Below are 24,980 nucleotides of genomic sequence, written 5' to 3' on the forward strand. Positions count from 1 at the left end.
CTCAGCTCCTCTCAGGTTTGCGACCTGGGGAAAGTTCATCCAATTCACTGGACCTCAGTTTCCCTTGTTGTCTGATGGGGTATTAGTTTGGACTCAAGTGGTGACCTTGAATGGCTCCTGCTGTCTTCAGGGGTCTGTGACTTTGTTTAAAATTCAGCTAAGGCCTCCAGGCTGCCCAGAGTCACTGCACGTACAGGGAAAGGTCTCTCCGGCTTTGGTACTGGATGCTCTGGGTATTCAAGCTGGGGGCCACGAGGGTTGTTCTTTCTAGATTGTGATCTTTTGAAGCTTCGCCCTTGGCAGATTGCAGGGTCTGGTTCCCATTTCTGGACAGGACATCTGAGGCATAGGGTAGGACAGAGAGCCTGGGGCCTGTAGCTGGGTGCTGGGGTATGGGCTGTGGGGGGGGGTGCAGCCTTGCTCCTTGGGGATGGCCTTCTCATGTCTTTGCCTGCCCCTCTGTTGGGCTGTCCTGGGGAGCACAGTCTTCCCTGTATGTTGAGCAGGCAAACAGGCCGAGATGGCCACCGTCCTTCCTGGGTGCTGTGCATGTTGAAACCCATCTCTGACGTGGTCAAGATGTTGAAATAAGTTCTTGTGAGTTTCCCAATATCCTGCCAGCCTGTCACAGGACTGGGTGTCAGGTGCCTGGTGCCAGGCCTGGCCTGCATCTCCCTCATGGGGTGCCCAGGCCTCATTTTCCTCCTGAGAGGAAAGGCCACACTCCCCCCACCACTGCAGAGAGCACCAGTCAAGGTCGTGATATCAGGGCAGGGTGACAATACTCCAGACTCAAGAAGTCCTAATAACAGCTCAGTTTTATGGAGGGGGAAACTGAGGAAAAGCAGAACTGTGGGATTTGATGCCAGGCCTTTGAGCCTGTGCCAGAACAGAGCAGCCTGTATGAGTGAGTGGATGGCAGAATGAGGTGGGGTGCTCCTGTGTGCTGGCTAGAGAGGTGAGGGCAAGAGGACAAGAGACTGAGCACAGTGTGTGCTCCCGAGGGAAGCCTGGACGGGCTCTGTGGACTCCCTTCTGTGTTAATGGATGTTGTGGGATGTAGGAGCCTATGGCAGCACCCAGTGGTGTCCCTCCGTCCCTGTGGCCAGGGCCAGGCAGGCCAGAAAACCCATCGATCACCACTAGGTTGCAGGCCCTTGACCTGGAAAGTCTTCTCACCTCACAGGAGGTTCCTGTGCTATGTTTAGAGAGAAAATAGCTCAGGGAGGCCCTGTGGCCATCCTGGTGTACTCACAGCCCTGTGACCAGATGACCAGATGACCAGATGTCCAGGGGCTGGGGCATGAAGATGTGGTCATTAATTTGGGGATGGCTCACACACCCTTGGGGCAGATACTAGCTCTGCCCTGGTGGTCTGGCCCCAGACCTATGGCTTTTGTTGGATCTGGCCAGGGTTGAAGACTGACTGTACTCTGGCTCTGTGAATGAAGGGGTAGGGTACAGGAAGGCTTGAGACCATCCTCCCAGCTGGCATAGTGTGACCCAGTGACGCCATCAGGGGTGTGTGTGTGTGTGTGTGTGTGTGTGTGTGTGTGTAACCTTGGTTCTAAGAATCTCATGGTTGAACCTTTCCAGGCTGTGGTGCCTGCCCTGTGTTCATCAGGAGGGAGGGGCCCCGCAGATGAGGAAGCAGATGCTCTGAGAGGGCAAGGGGCCTAGGCATGGCAGTTGTATCACCAGGGGCAGAGTAGAGGCAAGTCTGAAGCTTGCTTCCTGGAAAGTGGAATTTTCGATGCTCAAGACTGGGAAGATGTGTTCAGTTGGCAGACGTGAGAGCTGGGCAGAGCAGTGACCACAGAGGTCTCCTTAGTTACAGGTTACGAGATATTGTGTATGGGAATCTGTGCCTTGTGCTATAGTATTTCAGCTCAGCACATCTCCTCATGTCCTGTAGCTGTAAATACCAGACTTTTCTGGTCACCCTTCCAGTGAGAATATGACAGTCCAGAGAGGTGACATCACTTTCTGGCCCTTGGACTGAGGCCTTCTGTGTCCTGTTGCTGGGACTCCTAAGATCTGTCTGCTGGCCCTAGGACTGTGTTGGGGTGACTTTTCATAGTGACATGCGTACAGGTTTGTCCTGATCACCCTAGGGCAGCCTTGGGAATGTGGGAGCCTGCTGAACTGTAGCTAGAGGGAGAAGAGCCGTGCTTCTGTCAGGAAGCCCTCTCTGCTGTCTGCTTCCGGCCGCCACCCTACTAGATGGGTTGGGACTCTAGACAAGGTTGTCTCTCTAACTGGATGGAAGTCACTAACAGGGCCGGTCTTGCCATTCTGTTTCTTCCTGGCATGGGCAGTTGGGGATGAAGATGTCCTCTTACCAAGTCTTCTCTGGTGTCCATCTGCGTATGGGGCGCATGTTCCTGGCGGTACCGTTCCTGAGGATCAGGACCCGATGACACACAGACACACAGAGTTGAGTGAGAACTCTAGTTAGCTGTGTGGGTCCCAGTCAGACTTGCTGATGCTAGGGGCCCTGACAGTGGCCACCAGTTGGTTCTCAGCACTTGTGTGGTAGACTCAGCAAAGTCAGTTTTGCAGTGGCCACAAGTCCACTTCCCTCCCGTGGCTCCAGGCTGTCTGCTAGAGAGTGGCTCTGGCCCCCAGCGGGCCAGAGAGCACATGACTGGCAGGCTACCCTCCTGTGGGCGGGCAGGCCCTAGCGTTTCTGTCCTCCTGAGGATGAGCTTGAGGAAAGTCCTGTGTGTGGTGACGGAGTGTGCTTTGCTTCCTTTGGCCTCACACATTTAGCCTTAGGAGCAGGTCCAGAGGGGACAGCAGCTGCCTCTGAAGCTCTGCAGATGGGGGTATAGGAGAGAGACATGATAGTCAGGCCACTTCCTTAGCCTGCAGCTCTTTGCAGAAGAGGAAATAAGTTCCGGAGGGGTTGTTTGGTCAGCCTGTGTCAGTCTGGGCCTTGTTTGGAACTTAAGAGTCTGCTCGCCTGGTTCCTAAGCTTCTGACGGGTCTGAAGCTGGCACTGACCAGTGTGCCTGGCTCCCTTATCCCATCCTTCAGCAAATGTCTGTTTGGCAGCTTCTCTGGGCCAGGCCTGATGACCTGACCAGAGCTGTGGGTGAGCTGGCTGACCACTGCTCCTCCAGCAAATGTTTTTGAGGGGTGGGGCAGGGAAGGGCTTCTTGTAGGGGGCGCTGTGCTGTTAGAAGAAAGCCATCCAGGGCCAGTTTCAGGCCCAAGGAACAACATATTCAAGGCTAGAGTAGGAGTCCAGTGGTACTAGGATGTCCCTGGGCTGTGTAGATTTGGTGTTGATTGATTGATTGATTGATTGTGTGTAGGGTGTGTGTGTGAACATACAGAGGTGGATCTGCCCTCCTGTGTGGTGGTCACTGTTGAGTGGCTCCTGGGGAAACCTTGTTCCAAACCCACAGTCGGAGATCATGAATCTTGGAGAGGGCACTGTGTGCTGAGCTCTTTCTTGGAGCTTGCTTGGCATCCCTCCAACACACACACACACACACACACACACACCGTGGACCAAGAAGGCTGGCTCTAGGCAGATGTTGGCCCAGAAGATGAGAAGACGGTACATCCCAGGGTCATCTCAGTGATGGGCCCAGTTTAAAGCTAGGGTTGAAACAGACTTGGGGCAGGTGGTGCTCAGATGCCCAGGGTAAGTCCTGCAGATGGGACGCCATCCTGGGTCTGTGGGACCGGGGAGCTTTAGAGTGGCTAAGGACAGCTAGGGTCCCCGTGGTATAAGAGTATGTGTTAGATATCTGTGTTCAGCAAAATAAAACACGTCCAGCTACCCTGAGACTGTCATAGAAGCCAGAGGGCAAACAGACCCGCCATGTGCCCTCTTCCCCCAGCCCCAGGGCAGAGCTACTTAGTGGCTTTGGCTCTGCCTGTGAGCAGTGGCTTGCCTGGTATGTTCAGGGCTAAAACGCTAGAGGAGCTCAGCATGGCTTCTAGCAGTGCTGGGTGCTTCAGTGGGAGGCAGCCCCTACCAGTATTGGCTGAGGAGTAAGAAGGGGTCCCAAGTCCCAAATGGGTGCCCTCTGATTTGGGAGGGGTCCTTATCTACATAGCTACCCAATGTGGGTGTCCCCTTGTGTGGACTTCTAGGAGCTCTGGATTCCTAGGAGGTCAGTGTGATTTGTATCCTCTTCGTTCATCGCCCTGGGACCAGTGCCTGCCAGTGCCCCTGGCTTAGCTCTGCTGTGTTCCTCCTGTCCAGAGGCCTTACTCTGCCTGGGTCCCTTCCACAGCTACCTGTCTCTCCCTTTGTCGCTCTTCCACCCCCAATAGTACCTCTCCCCTTTCCTGAATCCTCTACTCCCTCCCCCCCTCCCCTCTTCACACCCACTCCGATCCCCTTGCCTTTTGTGCTCAGGTGGCCTTGGGCTCCTGACCAGCTAGCCTCTGGCCAGCAGACTGGCCTTGGGCAGTCTCTTCATCCCTCCTGCAAAAAGAAGTCAGGCTCGATGGAAGTTTGAGAGAATCGGAGAGGCCCAGGTTGTCAGCTGCTGTGCATGGAGCATACTGGAAAATCAGGAAGTATGGGTAACAGTCTTTTCCGGTTACTATCTGCAGGTAGAAGGTGGGTGTTGGGCATGTCCACCCGTGGATACCAGGAGTTGGGGGCTCTTCCTGGCTCCTTGTAACTGAGTCTAGTGAGGAGTCTAGGCTCTGAAAAACTAGTCTGGTGCGGCTCAGGTGAACACAGGGTCTGGGGAAGGAAGCATCATTTACTTCTCTGGGCAGCTGGCCAAGTGGGTAGACCAGGAGGAGGGCTGGGCAGTATGTCATCAAACCTTCCTTTGTCCTGGCCCCATGCCCCCTCTGTGCAGGCATTCTCTCTGCTCCTATGACTGACTCCTACCTAGGCTGGCCTCAAGGCTGCCACAGGGGTACAGAGACTCCAAATGGTTGCTCAGCCTCTGGAGGAGGCTCAGATGTTGGGACCTTCATGGGGACAGAGCTCCAGCTTCCTTGTTTCAGAGATAGGTAACCAGGGTGAGCCTTGACTTCATTAGTCCTTACCTTCTGCTTCAGAGAACTCTGGGCAGTATCAGGGGTGACTGTGTTGAACAGGCTAGGCTGGATGCCTTCCCCACATCTCACCATACTGTCCCGCAGGTGGAGGTGACGATAGTCCTGTCATCCCTCCTGATAAGTGGTACTTATCAGAGTAGGCAGTACTAGGGCAGCACGTGTCTAGTGCACGGTTACAGCAAGAGGTGGAACCTGAGGGGTGTCCTGACTGGGTCTGAGTCCTTAATGTGTGCTAGGTTAAGTGAGTGCGCATGGGCTGCAAGGTGTTGAGCAAGCCTGGGGCTGATCCGTGCTCAGGAGCCTGGCGGGAGGAACCACCTGATTCCCGTGAGACGTGCACACCTTTCCCACACAGCTTGAGGTTTTCACCAGTGAGGCTACCAGAGGCTCCTCTAAGTCCTTCATCAACCCCCTCAGGAGCCCCTTCCCCACACTGATGTTAGGATCGTTGCTTGCAGTGGGATTTTAGTCCCGTTGTGACTGGAAGGGAAACTGCTGAAGTTCAAGATGGAACTCGTTTCTTGTTTCTCGTGTGAATGTGTTTCTGGTCCTGGCAGCTGCGGTTGGCCATGGGCTGTCAGGACCAATGCCATGATGACTGCTCTCTGAATACGTGACTTCTGGGTTATGTTTGCTCCCAATGTGTTTGCTGCTAACAGTGTTCCCTGGAGGTGACCCCTTGGGCGTGATGTTCCTATGTCCATTGATGAAATGCTAGACAGCGGGTCCCACCAATTTTAGAGCTGGGACCAGGATCTTAGCTGCTGAACAGCAAATCTTTGTGACCTAGGCAACACACTGTTGGATTTTAGAGAGTGAGGGGATCCAGAAACTCTATCCACGTCTGACTCTCCACCTTTGCCCTCTGTGTTGCCATTGGCTGGACTGTCCTTCTACCCAGGAGCCTGTCCTGCCCTCCCAGATGGCACAGCTATCAGTGAAGTGTCAGGGTGTTTCACAGATGCGCTTCACTTGGTCAGATTCCCCAGCAGAGAGCCTTCTCATACGGGAGGAAGGTCTGGTGCTGGTTTGAGTTGAGCTGGAGGTGGCCACCCAGGTAGGCTGAAGCTCTGGTGTACAGCTTGGCATTGGTGCAGGCTAGGCCTGTGTAAGCTGCTACCCTCCGGAGAGGTGGCAGCACGGGCCAGGGCGGGGCTGAGGGCGGGAAGCAGGCTTTCAATGACTTTGATGGGATTAGAAGCAAGCCCAGCATGAAGCCTGGTTCAGGGCCAGGCCAGGGAGGAGAGCTGTGAGGCCCTGAGCTCCTGGGGTGTTTGGCTGTCCCAGGGAGCACTTGAGGACCTGTCATCTCAGGGTGAGTGGCACATCCTTTCCCATGAGACCAGCATCTGGAAGTCCAGACAGCTGTGGTGTGATATGTGCAGGACCCTGCTCCAGGATTCTCCACCCACACTTCCTGTGTTCAGAAGTGGAACAGGGAGAAGTGGCCTGGCCCTTGGGGCCCTGTGGCCCTGTGGCCCTGTGGGTTTTAGGGACGTGAATGCTTGCTAGCTTTATTAAGAGCTAAACTCCAATGTGCCCAGAGCACAGGCCTTGTCCCCCATTTCCAGGGAATGGGTTCACTGTTCCTGTGGATCAGTCTTGTGACAAGAACCACTGGAGCAGCTCTTAGCATTCTAGTCGGTCGCCATGTCCAGGATGGCTGGGCACAGAGAGGGGGCGTTGGCTCTGAGCAGCATTTGATAACCCTGCTTCCAGAGTCCTCCCAGCCTGGCTGTGGCCTTCTGCCTGGAGGGATCCTGGCTGTGACTTTGTTTTGTTTCCTCAAGTTAGATTGTCCTGCTCTACCCACGTCCTGGCCAGAGAGAGGCCCTGCTTTGTGTCCAGGTGAGGACAGTGTCTCGTTTGCCCTCATTTTTCTTCTCTGCATCTGTCCACTGCTTAGCAGATGCAACTTGGCCAGGTCACCTGCCTGCTGGCTTAGTTCTGTGGCTTCCATCCAGATTCCTCAGCCCAGCCCGGGGGCCCTTCCACCTTGGCCACGCCTCTGCACAACAGGACTGATGTCATGCTGTCCCTGGTTGGGCCTGCTTGTCTTTGCTTGGTTGTGTCCCGTCTGACTCCTTCCCTTTGATTTCCCACCCTAAGTTCATTCACAGACATTGGATGAGAGTTCGTCTCTCACCTCAGGAGTGTGTCCCATGTCCTGGAGATCCCTAGAGCTGCCGAAACCTGAGCCCACCCCTGTAATTGTACCTCGGCTCTGGGCAGAGAGGTACAGTTGCCTTGCGTGGTACTGGATGAGACTGTGAGCAGTGCCCAGTGTGAGAGGAGGCAGGCTGCTCAGGGGGTGCTCAGGCCAGGGCTGAGGTACTGTGGGACCTTGTGAGAGGGCGTGTTTCACTCTGCCGTCTGTGGGTCTGTGTCTGGGCCCTGGGTTGGGAGCAGTGAGTTGGTCTGAGCCAGTGTCTGGTTCTGAGTTTCAGATGATGCTTGCATGGCTCCTGGCAGTTCTAGGGCTCACTGTGTCCCTAGACTCCCTTATTCCTGGAGACACACAGGACATCTTGGTTTCTCAATGGAAGGACACCAGGCCCTGGCTGGGCAAAAGTGGAACTCTGGCCCAGCCCTCCTTCCCTGTGGCCTATGCTAGACTTCAGGCCAGCCTTGACCTAGTGTGGAAATCAATATGAGCTTCCTCAGGCTTAAAACTTGCAGACTCTCACAGGGGGAGGGCCGGCATCCCCCTTGATCTAGGTTGGAGGTTTCCTTAGGCTCAGAGGCATGCAGAGCAGACGCTGTCTGACCTCAGGGCCAAGTCCTCTGGGGATAAGAAGGTAGGCGGTTCTCATAGGCTGTTCAGCCTCAGAGTCAGGACTACACCTCTGCTGGTCTGTCCACGGGTGTGTAGTGTCGTGTTGTGTGGTCGTCTGTTGTGTTGTCCCCCTCGCCCCCAGCCTACCGGAGCATGACCTTCAGGAATCCTTTTCTGAAGCCGCTCTCTGTCTGTGTGAGGGGATGGCCTGCTGGAGTTCAGGACAGCCTGGTTCCCATCTCCTATCTTGCCTCTCAGTGGACCAAGCTTGGCTTTGGCACTGCTGCTGCCTACCGGCAGCAAGCCTGGGCAGGTGAGTGCTCCATGAATACCTCCGGTGTGGGCTGGAGGTGGTATGCTGGCCCTGTGAGTCACTTGGATCCCAGAGTGGGGGTGGCAGGGTTGGCTGCAGCTGAGCGGCTCAGGCTGACAGGCCAAGGCTTGCCTGTAGCTACTTGATGGAGCCAGGTAGGGGCCTGCTTGAGACGTTGTTGGATAGGGTTGTGTGGTCACAGGAAGTAAGGAGCCTCCTTTGGGGCAGTGTCCATGAAGCCAGACCTTAGTGGCCACTGATGACTGGGCCCAGTTTGCCAAATGGTTTTCAATCTCAAGGCTAGCTGGGTCTTCTAAGAGGAGCAGGGAGGGCTTCTTGGACGAGGTATCATTGGTGGGAAAACCCAGAGAAAATGACCATGCAGGATCAACTAGGCGGGACCAGATGGGCCCCGATGGCTAGCAGTCATGTGGCCTTCTGTATATGGGGCTCACAGAGACATTGACTCTATTCCTTCCTTAGGTAGTTGCTTTCCAGGTAGAGGTAAGTCTACTAGGGAGCCAGGGAAAAAGGGTCTGATATCAGATGTTGTACTTGGTGGGTGCTCTGAAGGTCCTCCTCTCCTTTCTGCCCTGTGGCTCAGACTAGGCCTTATGATGGCCTTTAGTCACTGCTGAAGGCCCGGCCGTCAGTACCTTAGGTGGAGGGAGAGGGACAGTGACTACATTGTCATGGCTAAATTTAGCCTGGAGGAGCTAGGTCTGTCCCTCTTACCGCTCTGCCAGCCCTTTGTGCCCAGCCTGGCTGCCTGTGGTAAGGCGGAAGTTGAGGTCTGGGTGGCGGTGTTTGCTCTAACTAGGCACAGAGGCTCTGGCTGCCTTTGTCCAGACTAAGAGGAGTGAAGCCATAAGTCGGCCCCTGCTTCCCTGGGCAATGGGTCTGCTGAGGGGTAAGAGGTGGGATCTTTAGGTCACACGTTTACCCCCCTTACGAGGGATCTGTTATGCCAGTCGATGTGTAGCAGCCTACCTGGGTGGCAATGGGTGTTCATTTCAGCCATTTAGTTCTCTTGGTGTGAATACCGCCATGGCTGACCCGAAGCCACCTATGAGATGTTATGTCACTGTGTTAAAAAGAACTGACCGCAGAAGAACTGGTCCTGCTGTTGTGCCTCCTCAGAGCGGCCACAGTATCCACAGGTCTTCTTCAGTACTGCACTGCTAAGCGTCAGAGGACCTATGGCTGGGCTCAGCCTGGGCACACCTGACCACTTGACACACTCAGGTGGGCTGTGGTAAGGCCTGTGTCTCACAAGAGGGCCCTCAGTGAGCGAGCAGTGGCCTGTGGACTCCGCATTCTCAATGCGCTCCATCAGCCCAGAAGACAGTAGATGGGGTTGTGTGTGGTTGAGATGTCTTCAGAGCTTAGCGTGGACCCACACTGAGGCTTTGAGAGGTGGCCCTGCAGTTCTAGAGTCCCCTGCTGTGGGGCCAAGGTTGAGCCCTGGACAGGTAGAAGAGGTGACACTGAGCACAGCCATCATGGCTGCTAAGATGGCAAGATTCAGCTTTCTGAGGTTTGGTGGGTACAGAGGGCCGCCAGATGATCCTGTGAAGGGCCTACCCCCCTCATCCTACCCTTGCCTGGGGTACAGGCCCTCGCCAGGGTTCGTAACTGTTTGCCAGACACAGCCATGGTGGCATGGCTCACCTCTTGTGATAAAGCCTTGGTCAGGGCAGGATAGGGATCAGACAGTGGCTATGGTGGTCCCTCCAGTCAGGACTGCCTGGGCTGTGGGCTGTGGGCTGCTCTGGAGTCTGGAGCCTCCAAAGCAGATAGAATAAGCGGTCCTGGCTACCGTACAGGAGGCAGTAGCCTGGGATTGTCTGTCTGGGTGTTGTGTCATTATGAAAATAACACAAAACCCAAGCCGAATAAAAGCACAGAAATATGCTGTGTTCTCTCTGACTTAGAGCCAGGATCCCAGGAACCCTCTATTGAAAAGGGCAAACCCTGGGGATGTCTCTCGTGGTTTCCCGCCTCATCCTGAGGTGGTGTGCATGGGGCTCCTGATCCAGGTAGCTGGGTCTGGGAACAGGGCAAAGGGATATCTTAGTGGGGTTCTCACATGCTCAGTGGCCAGTTCTCACTTTCTGTCCCTGGCCAGCCCCTCCTCCAGCCCCAGATCCCATCGGAAGAGTTTTCAGATGGGTGTGTGTACCTGAGTGTCCTGTGAAAGACTTCTGGCATCCCTCCAGCCTTGACAATCTCTTGGTAGTCCCTGTTCCCAGTGTTGCTGTGGTGGGGACAAGTGTATGTGCCACCCACGAGTCCTTGCTACTCAGAGCTGCCCCTGACAGCGGGACTGTACTGCGGGCCCCTTCACTTGAGCAGGACAAGCCCAGTGTGACAGAGCCTATGGAGTCTTAGACTTGTTGAGGGGTCGGGTGGAAGATTGTGCTGTGTCCCCATGCTCAGCCCTCATCACTGGGCCTGGGTTTGGCCCTTGACTGGAAGGCCATAGAAAGTGCCCTATACCCTGAAGAACGAGCCCTGAGTAGATAGAAGGTACTTGGGGGGTACAAAAGCCTTTTTCCTGCCATGTTCTTGAAGCACCCTCATGCTACTTCCACAGATGCGGCTGTTCAGACCTAGTCTTTCCAGCGGTTGGCCATGCTGCATCTCAGGCCAGTTCCCAGCACTGGCATTCGCAGGCCTCCAGGCCTAGCCTTGCCTCTGCTCTGTAGGACTTTCCTAGGACTTGAATGCCTGGCTTGCTCTCGAGGATGCTATTTGCTGGGGAGGGGAGGCATAGTGCAGTGTGAGGGTATAGCAAGGAGCAGGTCTCCTGCAGGGCCCAGGCCGGGACGAGGATGGGCACATTGTCAGACCATGAAGCATACCTGAGTGCCAGCTGGCACTGGGCTCTGCTGTCCCACCAGCGTGCAGATGGGGAGCAGGCCCAGCCAGATAACCTGATCTGCTTCTAGTCGGGTATCTGGCTGGAGGTGGCAGTAGATTTGAACCTGGATCAGCCCATCTGGGTCCTGGTCAGGTGGGGGTCTGTTTGCACCGAGCACTGTCTGTTTTGGTTTGAGGAAATGAGACTGGTTCCCAGTCTTCTTCCAAGAAGCCCGTGGTTTCGGCCATCGGGAGCTGCCTGTGGTCACAGGTGTCTGGCTGAGGGTGGAGGGCCGGGCGGGTCCTGGGAAAGGGGAACTGGGCTATAGGGCCAGTGCCAATGCCACTTGTTCCTGAGAGCCCAGCTGCCTCCAGAGGCTCACCGGGCTTGCTGCCTTTCCCTCCTAGGCTCCTGCTCACTGACCAAGCTGCATCGCCTGAGGCTGTGGGACCCCGAGCCGGCAGGCCAGGGACTGATGGGGCCCCCAACGTGGTGGGACCTCTCGCCTGCCCTCACCATGAGGCTGCGCCTTCTTGCCTCTCTCTCAGGAGGGGGCCTGGCCTGGCGGGCAGGGGACCACAGGTGGCTGGCAGGTGAGGGTAGGGTTTGCTGCAGTTCAGGGGATCTCGCTGCATGGTGTAAGAGTTTTGGGGAGAGAGAAGGCCTGGGGATCACAGGAAAGAGAGTCTGGGTACAGACATTTTTATGGCATATATGTGCAGCCTGTCGTGGCTGGGCCAATCCAGGCTGCACAGCTCAGCCTGTGATGAACAGACTGAGGCCTGCCCCAAGAGAGTGCCCACATATCTGTGCCTCACCTGGGTATCGGGGCCAGGAAGGTTTTAGGGAAAAGGTCCAGGCTTTAGGCTGTTGCTAAGTCAGGGGGATTGCTTTTATCTTAAGGCTCCAGGCAGGATCTCTCTCTCTCTCTCTCTCTCTCTCTCTCTCTCTCTCTCTCTCTCTCTCTCTCTCTCTCGGGTCCGGCTTATTCTCATTCTTACAGGTGAACAGTGTGGATGTGGAGGACGGGGCCTCTCTTCTTGGGCCTGGCATTAATATACCTTTGAGGGGGCACTGGAGCGCTGCCCTGCCTGCTGCTGTGAGACATGGCTACCTGTGGCCACTTGAGGTGATGGGAATGGGAGTCTTTTGGTGCTCCGAGGGGCAGAGTGGCTGCCATAAGTCTCCACAGCTACTGTCTTGGCAGTGGGTCGGCTGGCTTTGGCTCTTTCCTCTTTCCAGTAGCAATGACATCCTTCGTGTAGTGTGCCCTGGACCGTGCTTTGTGTTTACATGTCTTTATAGGTATCCTGGGGACACTCTTCTGCCCACATTTGAGGGGAAACTGAGACTCAGAGAGGGGAATTCACCTTCCCAAAGCCACTCGGAGACTCAGATGTGGGCCCTAGAGTTCACGCTGAACCATGTTGTGTTTCTGGGCCTTTGCAGAGTCTCCTTTGTGGTTATGTGTGGCCGAGACAGCTCAGCAACATGCTGCAGGCCACACGCAGGGATGAGCCCAGAGCGCTTGGACTCCTCTGTCAGCCGCCTGCTGGAAGTCTGAGTTCCAGTCAACTCTTTTCCTACTTCCTGCTTTTAAAAGACTTCTTTGATTTTATGTGTATGCACGTTTTTGCCTGAGTGTAGATTAACTATCCCACGTGCATTCCCAGGGCCTGCAGGGGCCAGAAGAGGCCAGTTCTTCTAGAACTGGATTTGTAGATGGTTATGTCACCATGTGGGTGCTGGGAACCAAACCTGGGTTACTGTGTGTACGGGAGTACCCACAGAGGCAAGAAGAAGGCATGGGGTCCCCTGAAGCTGAAAGTTCGTGGCGTGCGTGAACCACCTGGTGTGAGTGCTGGGAACCGAACCCTGGTCCTCTACAGAGCAGTACGCATGTGAACTGCTGAGCTGTCTCAGCCCTTGTGAGTCTTTCTGGCATGTTCTTCCCTCTTCCCAGTAGTTTGTTTTCTAGGAAGGAGACCCCTGTGGCACATTAACATCCTGTATGCAGGGAAGTCGATAGGCTCTGAGCCCCAAGTATCTTAACTAGGCCTAGTGTGTGCAGTCACTCAGAGTCGAGCATTTCTCACTCATTTGTGTTGTTCTCGTGCTTCTGGGTAGGTGAGAGGGTCCAGCTTTTCCCCTCTAACACTGTTCTTTGTCACATTCACCAGAGGATGCTGAGGGCTTATGAGGGGCGGGTGGACTGTGATCTCAGACAGAGTGGAGCTCCGGACCATGTGGATTTGAGGGATGAATGGGCTTGAAGCCTTGGAAGGCAGTTTCCAGGACCCCTTTTCCTCCCTGCTAAGCGCCAAAGTAGGATTCCCTATTCTGCCCAAGGTAGGGCCTTGGTGGTGCCGCCTGCCTGGCCTTCTGGCTCCTGGGCCATGACTTGACCTCCCTTCCCATCCCACAAACTAGGATTTCCTTATTGAGCTCAGCCCCCAGGGACACTTGCTCATCCATTTGTCTTTTGCGTGGCCCCATCCTTGAGCGTGTCGTGCCAGTACCCTGGCTGGCTCCATTGAGGATGGTTCAGCCTGTTCCCCTCCCTTTCCCTCTGGGTACTCGCACTGCATGGTACCCATGCTTCACAGAGGAAATGCCTTTTCTTCTGGTAGCCCTCCCCTGTCACTGGCTTTGGCCTCAGTCACTGTGAGGGTTGCTTGGGTAGCACACTAGGAAGGAGGTTAGGCAAGGCTATCATAGAAGATGAGGCAAGCTCAGGACCCCTTTCTCAGAGAGGCCAAGGCTTTGGTGCTAAGGGTTTGTGGAGCATCATGGTTGGCTCTGGTGGCAGCAGAGTAGACTGTCACCTCCTGCCTAGTAACCAGTGGTGGAGATGGCAGTGGAGAAGGTGTGCTTAACCTGGCTAGGGCTGAATCTCTGGCCGTTGCTGCCTCTCGCCTGTACAGAGGGATAGAAAGCTTATCCAAGCGCCATCTGGATGGAGGTTTTGGTGCCTAGAGTGTGCGGAGAGGCTGTCCTGCAGCTTGTCCTTTATTCTGTCCCCTGTCCCCGAGGCCCTTCTCTGCTGGTGGCTGACTGCACACCTTTCTCAGGTTTTGGTGCATGGACTGCAGCACACATTGCTGCCCGTCTCCTGTCCATCCTGGGCTGCTGCAGCCCTGAGTTGCAGTGGGCAGGGTTGGAGTGGGAGGCTGCGAAGGTGATGACCAGTGGGACATCCTGTCCCCTGCTTGCTGTTGTCACCTAGGCAGCAGTCTCTCCCACTTGCTGGGGGTTGAGGGGGAAGTGTAGAGAGCCTGACCATACAGCCTGGGTGCAGAGATCGCTGGGGTGACATTCTTGATGGGGGTTCAGCCTTATGGGCATTATAGACCATGGCCAAGCCAGACAAGGGTTCTCGGAGGCTAAGGAGCTGTCTGGGGCTTAGCCTGGGACTCAGGCTATGAGTGGCATAAACCTCTTCACATTCCTCACGTGGTAGTGGGCAGTGAGAGGGATGGAAGGTTGAGTGCCGTGGAGACAGCCCTGTCATCCTGTGGATGACCACGGTGAGTGGGGGCCGGCGGTTTCCACGATCTGCAGTGCCGACTCTGTCCATGCGGAGTTAGGGATGGTGATGGTACCTGGGCTGTGGGTCGTGATTGGGAAGTCATTCCCACCCTCACAGATGAAATCCTGTCCCACTGGCAAGAGGCTCTGACAGCCAGGCCCTTGTATTTGTTGGGTGTTTGTGTTGTATGCTCCTGCAGTCATGAGGTCATGGGCAAGCCCCTGTCAAGGGGAAGATACATGCGCTGTCCTGGTATGATGAGGAGTCACAAGGCCATGGGTGAGCCCCTGCTGAGGGGAGGGTGCGTGCACTGGGTCTGGGGCTTCTGGAGAGACTGTGGGGGTTGGGGAGAGCTTGGTTTCTGAGCCTTGCGCCCATCAGATGCTCCGCCTTCCAGACTCAGCCCTGTTTCTGTGTCATGAGGCTCTGGATGCTACCCACTATACTATATCACGCTTATGTATGGAAAATATCAGTGCTCTGTGGGCGTGGGAGGATTCGGGGATGTCCCCACAGGGACACTCTTTGCCTGGGAGTATCCCACTGTCCTGACTGTTCCAGAGTCCCCAGCATCTGTGTCCCATGAAGCCACTTCACTCCGTGGTAGGTGGGTGGGACCTGGGTGGCTGTGGCCCAGATCCCCTCCAGGTGTGATTTGAGACCAGTCAGGAATGCAAAATGAAGGTGAGGACTGTGAGGGAGGACAGGAAGCTCAGCCGGGGTTCCACGACAGAGCTGCGGGCAGGTGGGTGGTGGGACCTCTGAGCCACCAAGAGCGATGTGGCTCAAATTGAAACAATCATTTCTCTTCCTGTTAGATAGAAACTGCCTTCGAGAGTCTATCGCCTCAGGGCCCCCTCGTCCCACCATTGGGGTTTTTCTTGAAGTCTCCCCTCCTCCTCTCCTGCCTACTTACTCTCCTCCAAAGTCTGGGCAGGCACCGTAGAGTGTTGGGGACAGACAGACAGCTCAAGGGGACAGCCTGGAAGGGAGGCTTCAAGTGTCCAGAAAGAAGCCCCGCCTGGCCTTAGAGAGGTAAGCATCCTTCCAGGTTTCCAGGATGGAATGTTGTCACCCCTGTCCCCAAGCCTGGGACATCATGACTGGGATTTTCAGGGCCCAAGCTTAGGTTTGTTTCTGTAGGGCTGAGCTGTGGTAGGGACAGGGTTTGCAGAAAGCTGAGCATAGGCTGGCTGGCAGTTCCTCTGGGTTCAGGAGGCCCCTGCTCTCCCCGAGTTGAGGCCTTGCTGCAGGACAGATAGGCAGGTTCTTCCTGTGGTGTTTCCGCTAGCCCTTGTTGGCACCATGCCAGCTTAGAGAGGACGCAGGACGGGGACCTGAGCTGCAGCCACTGTCGCCAAATGTGTCTCTGTCACCTGCTCTGTGTGAGTGTGAAGTGATTCCTGTTATCAGTGTCTCGCCTGGTACAGAGTGGGGAGGGCTGGTACACAGCTGCTCCTCAGTGGCCCTGTCCCTCTGGTCACGCCCTCTGTGGCTTTTTTCCCATTCAGGCAGCCTGAGGACGAGTGGGTGTGACTCCTACCCTTTGCCTGCTCCTACCTCTGGCAGTACCTCGCAGGCTATAGGGCAGGAGGCTTGGTGTGGACGTTGGGCAGCAAGCTGGGGGTAGACTGCCTTCCGTGCTCAGAGAATGACTGGCCATGTGTGGGTCTCTTGCTTGGGGTTGGAAGCCGGTTCACAGGGCTTTCTGTGGTCCTGGAGTTGAGTGTTACCTGTTCCCCTGCTCTCCTGACTTTGAGCAATGGCTGGGTGATGACTGTTGCCTCGTAGCCATCCCTGCAGTAGACAAAGTGCTTTTCAGTACAGTTAGATGCTTCAGAGCTATCTGAGAGGACCCCAGACCCGAACTTGGGTCCTCTCAGATAGCTCTGAAGCACTTAGTTGTACTGAAAAGCACCCGTCTTTCTCTTCTGCAGGGATGGCTATGTGGCCTGTGGGGACAAGCATCCATTAAGCCTTCTCCTCCCCTGGGTAGGGAGCCTGGTTCCAGACAGAGCACTCTGGAATGATATTCTCCCCCCATAGCTTGCCGCAAGCCCTGTAGCACCCCACTGCAGGCCTCCAAGGACAAGCCTGCCTAAAGGACTTTACTAGAGTCCACCTCCACAGGTGCTCATTTACCTTTGCCAAAGAAAGAACCTTGCTCCCGACAGACAGAGACACCTTGAACTCACAGGAGGCAGTAAGAGCAAAGGCGCCTGAAATTAGGCATATCTGTATGGCATGCTCAGGTGAGAGCCAGGCAGGGGCTGTCTGCAGCCGCTGGCACCTGATGAGTCTGAGGCTGTGAGCAGCTGGGAGACTTCTCTCTGCTGCCCCCTAGTTGTAAGGAGGCAAAGGAAAGGTGCCCTACAGGGAGTCCTGCTGGAACCACCCAGCTCCCGGCCAGAGTGTGCTCTCTATGTAGATGCCCTCTATGGACGGCATGCAGGCGCATCTCTAACCATTGAAGAGTTTGGGAATGGGGATGGCCTGGTGATTTGGGCAGGACTGCCCTGGGTCATGAGCACCTCAGCAATCAGATGTCCCAGATAGTGACCACCATGGTTGGTCCAGAGGGTAAGGGATGAGGTGGAGGCCTTGTGCAACAGCCTGTGTGAACTGCAAGCTTCAGGAAGAGTTGACATGGTGGGTAGCCACCTGTCAGCACCGTGGCCCTCACGCCTGAATATACTGGTATCTTTACTTCTCAACTCTTAACTGAATGCTGCCTGGCAATGCCATAGGCTGGGCATGGGGACCTCCTCCTTACCTCCGTTGTCCTGGCTATGCCTCCCACTTCTTTTATTGTGGGTCGCTTCTAGCCATACCTGTCACCACCAGGCCCAAACGTAGTACCAGTCACGGCTGTGTGGGAGGTAGCTGCTAGACTAGGTACTATTTCCTGTTTCTCCTGGTGCCCCTCCCTGGACAGCCCCAAACTCACTGAGTATGATCAAGAGGACACAAAGTACCGTCTCTTCGCCACCTGCAGAACTCATCAGCCTCTTTGGGCTCCAGCCTCCATTTGCACAGTGGAGTAGAGCAAAGTGTTCTTCAGGTGATGGTGGTGACGTCGCTGCTGCTGCTGCTGCTGCTGCTGCTGCTGCTGCTGCTGCTGCTGCTGCTGCTGCTGCAGAGAGTGGCGGCAGTGTAGTGGTGATGATACTGATGATGGTGGTGGTGGTAATGGTGATGATGATGGCGGTATTGATAGTTATGGTGATGACAGTGATGCTGCTAATGATAGTGGTGGTGGTTGTGATATTGATGGTGATGACGCTGTTGATGGTGAGGGTGTTGTGGTAGGGGTGGTGATGCTGATGGTGGTGATGGTGGTGACTGTGTTGATGATGTTGAAGATGATGGTGGTGATGCCAGCGTGGATTATGATGATTGCAATATTGATGCTGATGGTGATAGTGTTGATTATATTAATGGTGATAATGATGGGGATGGTGATTTTGATGGCACCGAGGTCTACCGTTGGTGCTTCTTGAGGCCTTCACAGCCATCCTCCTGTCTTGAGATTTATAGTGGATATTGTTCCCCATGCTTACACCCTTGGTGATCCCATCGCTGTGGTACCATGGCAGTGGTACACTAGGAGTTAAGAGTTTGGCCAGGACAGTGGGGCTTTGGGTTCGTACACCCTGATTGAGGTTCAGAGAAGGTCTCCTTATAGAGGCTCCTTATAGAGGCTCTTGCTGGGTCCCCTGCAGGTCTGGCTTGTAGACCCTTTGCCTTTGTGTCTGTCCCTGCTGACTGGCTACACAGCCAGTCCTCTGCACTTGCTATAATCCTCCCTCAGGGATCAGAAGACTATCAATGATACCCCTGAGCCCCTCACCTTCACCTCAGACCCCCTCATCACCCTGTGTTTCCCAGGCTCCAATTTGGAGCCAGTTCACTAGGGAAACTGCAGTCTCCACCATCAAGGCCTCCTGGTCTAGGAAGGTAGGTGGTGGTGGTAGGTGAGGTCAAGGAGTGTGACAGCTCCTAAAACAGGGTGCCTTTATGGCTAGTGACCGTAAAGGTGGGTTTGGCATGCAGAGTCTGTGAGGCTGCCTGGGTCAAATGAACTCAGGGGTTGGGGTGCGGCCTGTAGGAGCTGTATAGTCAACTCTACAAACTGGTCTAGCTCCCTGGACCTTACTGTCAGGGGATCGTCCGTCTCTTTCTGAGCTCAGCCTCCTGTGTGCCCCACCCCACCCCACCCCACCCACCATCCTTACCTCTTTGCTTAGTGGCCTGGCGCTCAGCTGCAGGGGCACATGTTGATCTCTTGGGATGACCATGGCAGACCCTCCCACTGGGCCTCTGCCATGCTAAAGAAGGTTGGTTGGATGGGGCAGGGCCAGAAGTTAGCTTTGGACCGGTCAGCCCTTCGCTGTGAGGTCTGTAGGGATAAAGCCCAGATGGGTGCCTGGGATTGGTGCCGTAGTTCATTTCCTGTGGTTACCCATGGGTGGTGGGGGTGAAGAAAATACACTTCTGTTCACTGTACCTTTGTCTTCCTCTCCCTGCTGCTTCTCTCAGGGTTTTGTGGGCTGGGGCCATCGCAGGCTCAGAAACAGGGTCTATTGCATTCTGGCCCCTGTGTGCTGGCAGACTTTCTGGGTCTGGGTCTGTGAGATTACTTACGGGCTCACTTCTGACCAGTTCAGTTCTCTCTGCTTGAGGGGTCCCTGCGGTGGGCTGCCTCCCAGCAGTACTAATTGGGCTGGAATCAGTCTCACTTTCTCTGACCACCAAGGAGGTTGGAGCTGGCCTGAGGCTTCCTGATAGGAGGCTGAGATATTGGCTGGGGCTTTTGAGGGAAGGACTGGGTGATCCCAGAGCAGGCCCCTGGAGTGGTTAGCTGACACTGGGAGAGGAGCTAGGCTCACAGCTGGAGGTGACCACTGGGGAGTCCCTCCTCAGAGAGTAGGAGTCAGGCTTGTAGTAGAGTTGGGCACACAGGGCTACTGAGGACTGTTCTCTGGGCTGACACAAATGCCTCATCCCATTTTACAGAGAAGGAAACTGAGATTAAGCAACATTGAGGGGTCCCTGTAGCCTGCCTTCCTCTTCCCTCCTGCTCTGACCACCCTTAGCCTCCCTCAAGTCCTGGCGCCATGGTCCCTGCCATAGTCCCATTGCTACTCTCCAGGGCTACCACTTCTCCCTCCCAGGGCTTCAGGGGAAGCAGTACTTCCGGAAGGTGGAGGCCGGAGGTGGGCAGCCCAGGAAGCTCTGAGGACCCGTGAGCTACCCACTGCAAAGTTTCAGTTCCGGGGGGTGTCCCCAGGCGAGGATCAGGGCACTGTGCTTAACATGACAGCCATCCTGGTGCTGGCTCACTATATGGGCCTTGTCTGTATGCTGGGCACCCTCCTCAGGTCCCTCCCTTGTGCTCTCCTTTGGACCCATCTGTCCTTCCTGTCAGACTCTAGATGGAACAGCCACACGGTCCACTTCTGTTCACCGGGGCACACAGACAGATTCTGCCGTGCCAAAGGGCTGTGCATGATTGAGCCCCTCTGCAGGAGCTGGGGTTCCCTGGCTACCTTGGAGGGCTGTAAGGCTATCCCCACCCCAGCTGCAGTAGGCTGCCATTTCTGGCACCCTTCCTGCCGCGCAGAGGCTGGAAGGGGGTTTGTGGGAGTTCCCTGGGCCTCTTCCTGTGGGTCCTGCTGCTGGCAGGCGTTCTGCAGACACCGTGGCATGGTGGGGGTGATGCTCCTCACTTGGCCGTGACCTCACAGGTGCCTGGTATCTTGGAGTCACCAGAGATGTCGCCAGTATTTCAGCATTCAGTATGTCAGTCGTATTAGTGTCACCTACCCTCTGAGGTCTGGGGATGGCCCTGGGTGCTGGGCTGGGGACAGTCCATCTCTGCTCTGTGTTGGCTTGCTGTTTAAACCTCCAAGCAGTCACAGCGTGGTCAGTTTTATACGGAAGAAATACTCTCCACCCCCTTCTCTGCGCACCCTACCTGGACTGCAGTGCCAGCTGCCCATGATGATGGGTATCTTTCTTGTGAAGAAGGACTTTCTACTCTTTGTCCTTGAGGCACATGTAAACCCCTGGCTACACTCCCCCCGCCTGGGTCCCTGACTGTGTTGGTGGTAGTCCTGCAGAGGTATCTCGGATTGTAGGGTTATGTGTGGGATCCTTCTGCCTCATAATCTGAGGTCTGGGGTTATGTGACTCAGTTGCCCCCAGTCATGGCCTTTCTGCCACTTCTTGGGCAGGGAATATTCGAGTCCTGTGATTCCCAGGTCTGAAGCTGGCACTGTGCAGCCGCAGGCCCCACCCACCAAGCCCCGATGCCAGAGGGGTGTGCAGGTTTTCCTTAAGCAGTGGAGGTGGCTGGTGCTAACACCCCTGCAGGTCCAAAGTGAGGCCATAGAAAACTGTGCTCCACAGGGACCATGGCTTATCAGGGTGTTGGCAGCCAGACAAAGCAGGCATGCACACAGTACACATGTGCATACACACACGTGGCATACGTGCACAGGGCTCGCGTGCATACAAGATGAGCCAGGAGGCTTTCCTTGCAAGGATGCAAAGGCATTTCTTGCTCATTCCCTTCCTGATTAGAAAGTTTCTCCCTCCAGAAGGTTCCAGAAAACACACCCAGTCCATTGTCACCCAGGCTCTGGGAAGGTGTCTACAGTGGACATTCTTTGTAAACAGGAAAGCCTGGGGTGGAGGCCTGGGGCTGTGGGGACCTACTAAGGTAGGCATTGCTCTGGTGGCAGCCTTTGCGACCCCTCCTTCTCCCCAACCCCCACTCCCCACCCCCCACCCCCACTGGAGCCCCGGGACGTACAGTCTGCTTGGAACAACAGTAGGATGCTTGGCTGTGTACCACCAGGCTGCAGGCAGGGTGGAGGGCTGGGGGAGGGGTGCCTAGGGAACCTTCCCACAGGGACGGCCACATTCCCAGACTGGAGGCTTGGCTCTTGGTCCTGCTGTCTCCCTTTCTTCCTGAAGTCTCTGCCTGTGCCACCTTGGCCTCTTTCCCCCTCCATTGGTTTGGCTCCCCTCCTTAGCAGTTTCCAACTCGAGCCAGGTACGGGCGGTGAAGGGCCAGGGGAGCTTTGGGGTACAGCCGGTAGGTAGCTGGCAGCCTTACAGTCTGCCTCCCTCCATTCTCTCCTGCCGAAGTTTTCTCCAGAGGAGCAGCTCCGGCTTGTGGCTTTTTACACAGACCCAGTTGTGCTTGAACATCCCATCCCAGTTGTCCCCTGTGTCTGCAAGAATTCCTCCTTGGCTCCCTGGGCAGGAGCACTCTTCACTCAGTGGACATGGCCAGTTTTCCCTGGTGTTTGGGGACAGCTAGCTAATGAGTGCCACCCTTAGTGTGACAAGCTGCCCTTGTCCCTGTGTCGCTCCTGTTGTCCAAGTCCTCCTATGAACAGGGGGTGCAAAGAGCCTGAGGAATCTGAGGGGTTTCTCTTTTGGTCGTGCTTCATCTGGTTCTCAAAGACCAGGAAGAGTAGACCCTCTCCGGTCCCAGCCCAGCTCCTTCCTGGGTACTGCAGCATTACCCTGCTTTCTTCTGGAACGCCTGCAGAAGGTGATAAAGGTCAGCGAAATACTCTCAGCCGGGCCTGCAGGATCAGTGAGGGCTTAGACTGGTGCTACGCAGGGGTCTCACAGTGGTATACCTCAGATGGCAGGGCTCAGGGGAGGCGAGACTGTGATGGGTCAGCCCAGTGGCCTCCAGGTATCCCAGTGGTGTGGAACCGGCTGTTGTTGCCTGGCCTGGGGCAACTGCAGATGTAGTAAGTTTGCCGTCAGGCAGTTCTTATCCGTGAACCTTCACAGATCCTTCCTCTGTCACAGGTAGGAGGCAGAGACTTTTCTGACGGCGTCACAAGAACTCAGTTGACGTCAAAGGCACAAAGACATTCCAGGCTCATATAAGCAATTGGATTTTGTGCTTCTTCCTTTTAGACACACCCTCCATTCCCCGTGGACCTTCTCAGATCCACGTGGAGTTTAATGGAGCTGGTTTGTGGTTCACACCCTGGCCTGTAGGTGCTCACCACCGCTTGGTTCTGGTGTTAAATTTTTTTCTCATGTATTGGGTGGTTTAGCTGCATGTATGTGAGTGTACTCTGTGCATAGAGTCCCTAAGGAGGCCAGAAGGAGGTATCAGATCCCCTGGAACTGGAGTTGTGGACAAATGCTAGCCCCCACGTGGGTGCTGGGAACCAGACCCTGATCCCGTGGAAAGGCAGCAGTGCTCTTAACCACAGGGCCGTCTCTCCTGCCCTTCGCTTTTGAGACAGGGTTGTAAATCCGGCTGGTTTTGAACTCACAGAGATCTCCCTGCCTCTGCCTCTCTAGTCCTGGATTAAAGGTGTGTACTACGTCACCCAGCTAGTTATGGATTTCTTAAATTGGCTTTCTTTTCTTTCTTATTTATTTTTATGTATGTATGTATGTATGTATGTATGTATGTATGTATGTATGTATGTATGAATGAATGTATGTTCAACAAGCTGGTTTGTTCCCAGTGTTGTGAATGGCAAGGGTTTCTGGCAGGTGAGGTGAAGCTCATTTGCTGATGGACTTGATCCCTTCTGTCCGTCAGGGAAGTCGTAGAAGACAGGTTGGCCTCACTATAGTAGACCTGGTCACAGTGGGACCTCCTTATTACGTCCTCCTCTTTAGAGGAAAAGGGGAGAACTTGTAGAACTTGGGGATTGGAATTGGTTAGGTTTCTCTTGAAGGACTGGTCCTGGTGGCAGGGCCTCTGTGTCCTTACTGGTTTGGAATTGGCACGGGGCAGCTACTGGGATCACCCTGTACTGTGCTGGCCACCAGGTTCAGAATGGGCTTACAAGCTTTGGCCAGAGTCGAGTCTGCTCTGAGCCATAGCCGCAGCGCCTGTGTTGTCTTAAGGCTCCTGTGGTGTCCTCCAGCATTCGTTGTGGGCTTCGTCCTGCTCCGATCACATTGCAGGATGAGTTAGGCTCAGAGTGGCGAAGTCTTCCCAGGGTGCCCACACCCAGGGTGGGTTAGTCACTCATTTCATGTGCCTGGCGTTTTTCTTGACTTACCAGGAGCCTGGTGGCAGGAGAGGCCAAGGCCATGAGAGATGAGAGGAGAAGGAGGGAGGCAGGGGAAGCGGGGATTCTCAGAGCACCAGCCTTGGAGGGACCTGTAACTCCCAACTTGGTGTGCGTCTCTGCCCTGTGCAGGCTCCTCACTGTCTTCTCCGTGGTCTGCCAGGCCTGCGGACACTAGATTGGATATCTAGGGACCTCCCCAGCCACTGGAGTTGGGGAGACCTGATTGAAAATTTTCATACGTTTGAAACCCTGCATGAAAGGTGTGCGGGAGGCCCCAGCCCCAGCCCTGCTCCGTGGATTGCAGGTCTCCTGCTCGTCGCACTCCCAGCCCCTCCACAAGGCCACCTGGAAGCTCCCCACCCACGTAGGAAGTGCCAGTACCTTCCTTTCTGCTGGCCCCTTCCTTCTTTCAGGTCCCACAAGAGTCAGATGGGCTCCAGTGCATGGAGGGAGAAGAGCCAAGGGCCTGCAGTCTGGGCTGCCCTGCTGTGGTACCCAGAAGTCCAGGTCATGGGGTCCACAGGGAAGGCTCACAGACATTTGAGCCCAGCTTGCTGTGCTCGCCCTGACTCTGCACAGGCAGCTGTGAGAACCCCAGAGAGGTGAAGATGGATAGCACCGGCCCTTCTAGGGCCCTCAAAGATGGTCTGGCTTTTAGAGAATGGTAGAGGTGTCTTGGCACCCTAGATTTGCCCGTGTCTTGAGTGAGTAGGAGAGTGGGCAATTCCCAGGTCCTAGAGGGTGCTCTGACCTTCCTTTCTGCTCATTCTTGTCTTGCAGACTTCTCTACCCAGGTGAACTCTTCATCCCTGAGCTCTCCAACGGGTCGAGGCTCCATGGCTGCCCCCTCGCTGCACCCTTCCCTGGGTCCAGGACTCGGCTCTCCTCTGGGCTCCCCTGGGCAGCTGCACTCGCCTATCAGCACCCTGAGTTCTCCCATCAATGGCATGGGCCCACCCTTCTCGGTCATCAGCTCCCCGATGGGCCCGCACTCCATGTCGGTACCCACCACACCCACACTGGGCTTCGGGACTGGCAGCCCCCAGGTGAGTGCTGAGCTGAACTTTGGGGACATGGGACAGAAAGTGGGGCAGAAAGTGTAGACTTTGAAGCAGTAGGTCAGAACTGAGATGTCTTTTTCTTCACGGGAGTGGGCTACAGAGCAAAGGCCTCATGCTGGTAGAGTTAGGGATGAGCCTCGCTCTGGCTCCTATAGCTCTGCCAGTTGAAATTTCCTGTAGCTGGTCTTCAACTCAGCCTGGAGCCTGCCCCCATGGCTGTGGAACTCGGGGGCATCTGCTTCCTCAGGCTTGGGGACATCTTTCAGGGTCCCCTGGGGCTCATAGGTTCCTTGTCCCCGGACGCTGGACTCAGTATCCCTAAGCCTT

General features: G+C 55.4%; 1 protein-coding gene across 7 annotated transcripts in view; it reads left to right on the forward strand.

Moving 5' to 3' along the window:
• Rxra (retinoid X receptor alpha) overlaps positions 1-24,980 on the forward strand; it is an 87,413-nt gene that overhangs the window by 37,129 nt on the left and 25,304 nt on the right. For 4 of the 7 annotated variants that reach the window (XM_087649125.1, NM_012805.3, XM_087649098.1 and 1 more), the window contains 1 exon segment: positions 24,373-24,638. In XM_087649125.1, the coding sequence (XP_087505251.1) occupies positions 24,429-24,638 (210 nt within the window). In that variant the 5' untranslated portion in view covers positions 24,373-24,428. 7 annotated transcript variants of the gene reach the window in all.

The sequence above is a fragment of the Rattus norvegicus genome, chromosome 3 (genome assembly GCF_021556685.1).
Source record: "Rattus norvegicus strain SHRSP/BbbUtx chromosome 3, alternate assembly SHRSP_T2T, whole genome shotgun sequence".
In the NCBI taxonomy this organism is placed as follows: Eukaryota; Metazoa; Chordata; class Mammalia; order Rodentia; family Muridae; genus Rattus; species Rattus norvegicus.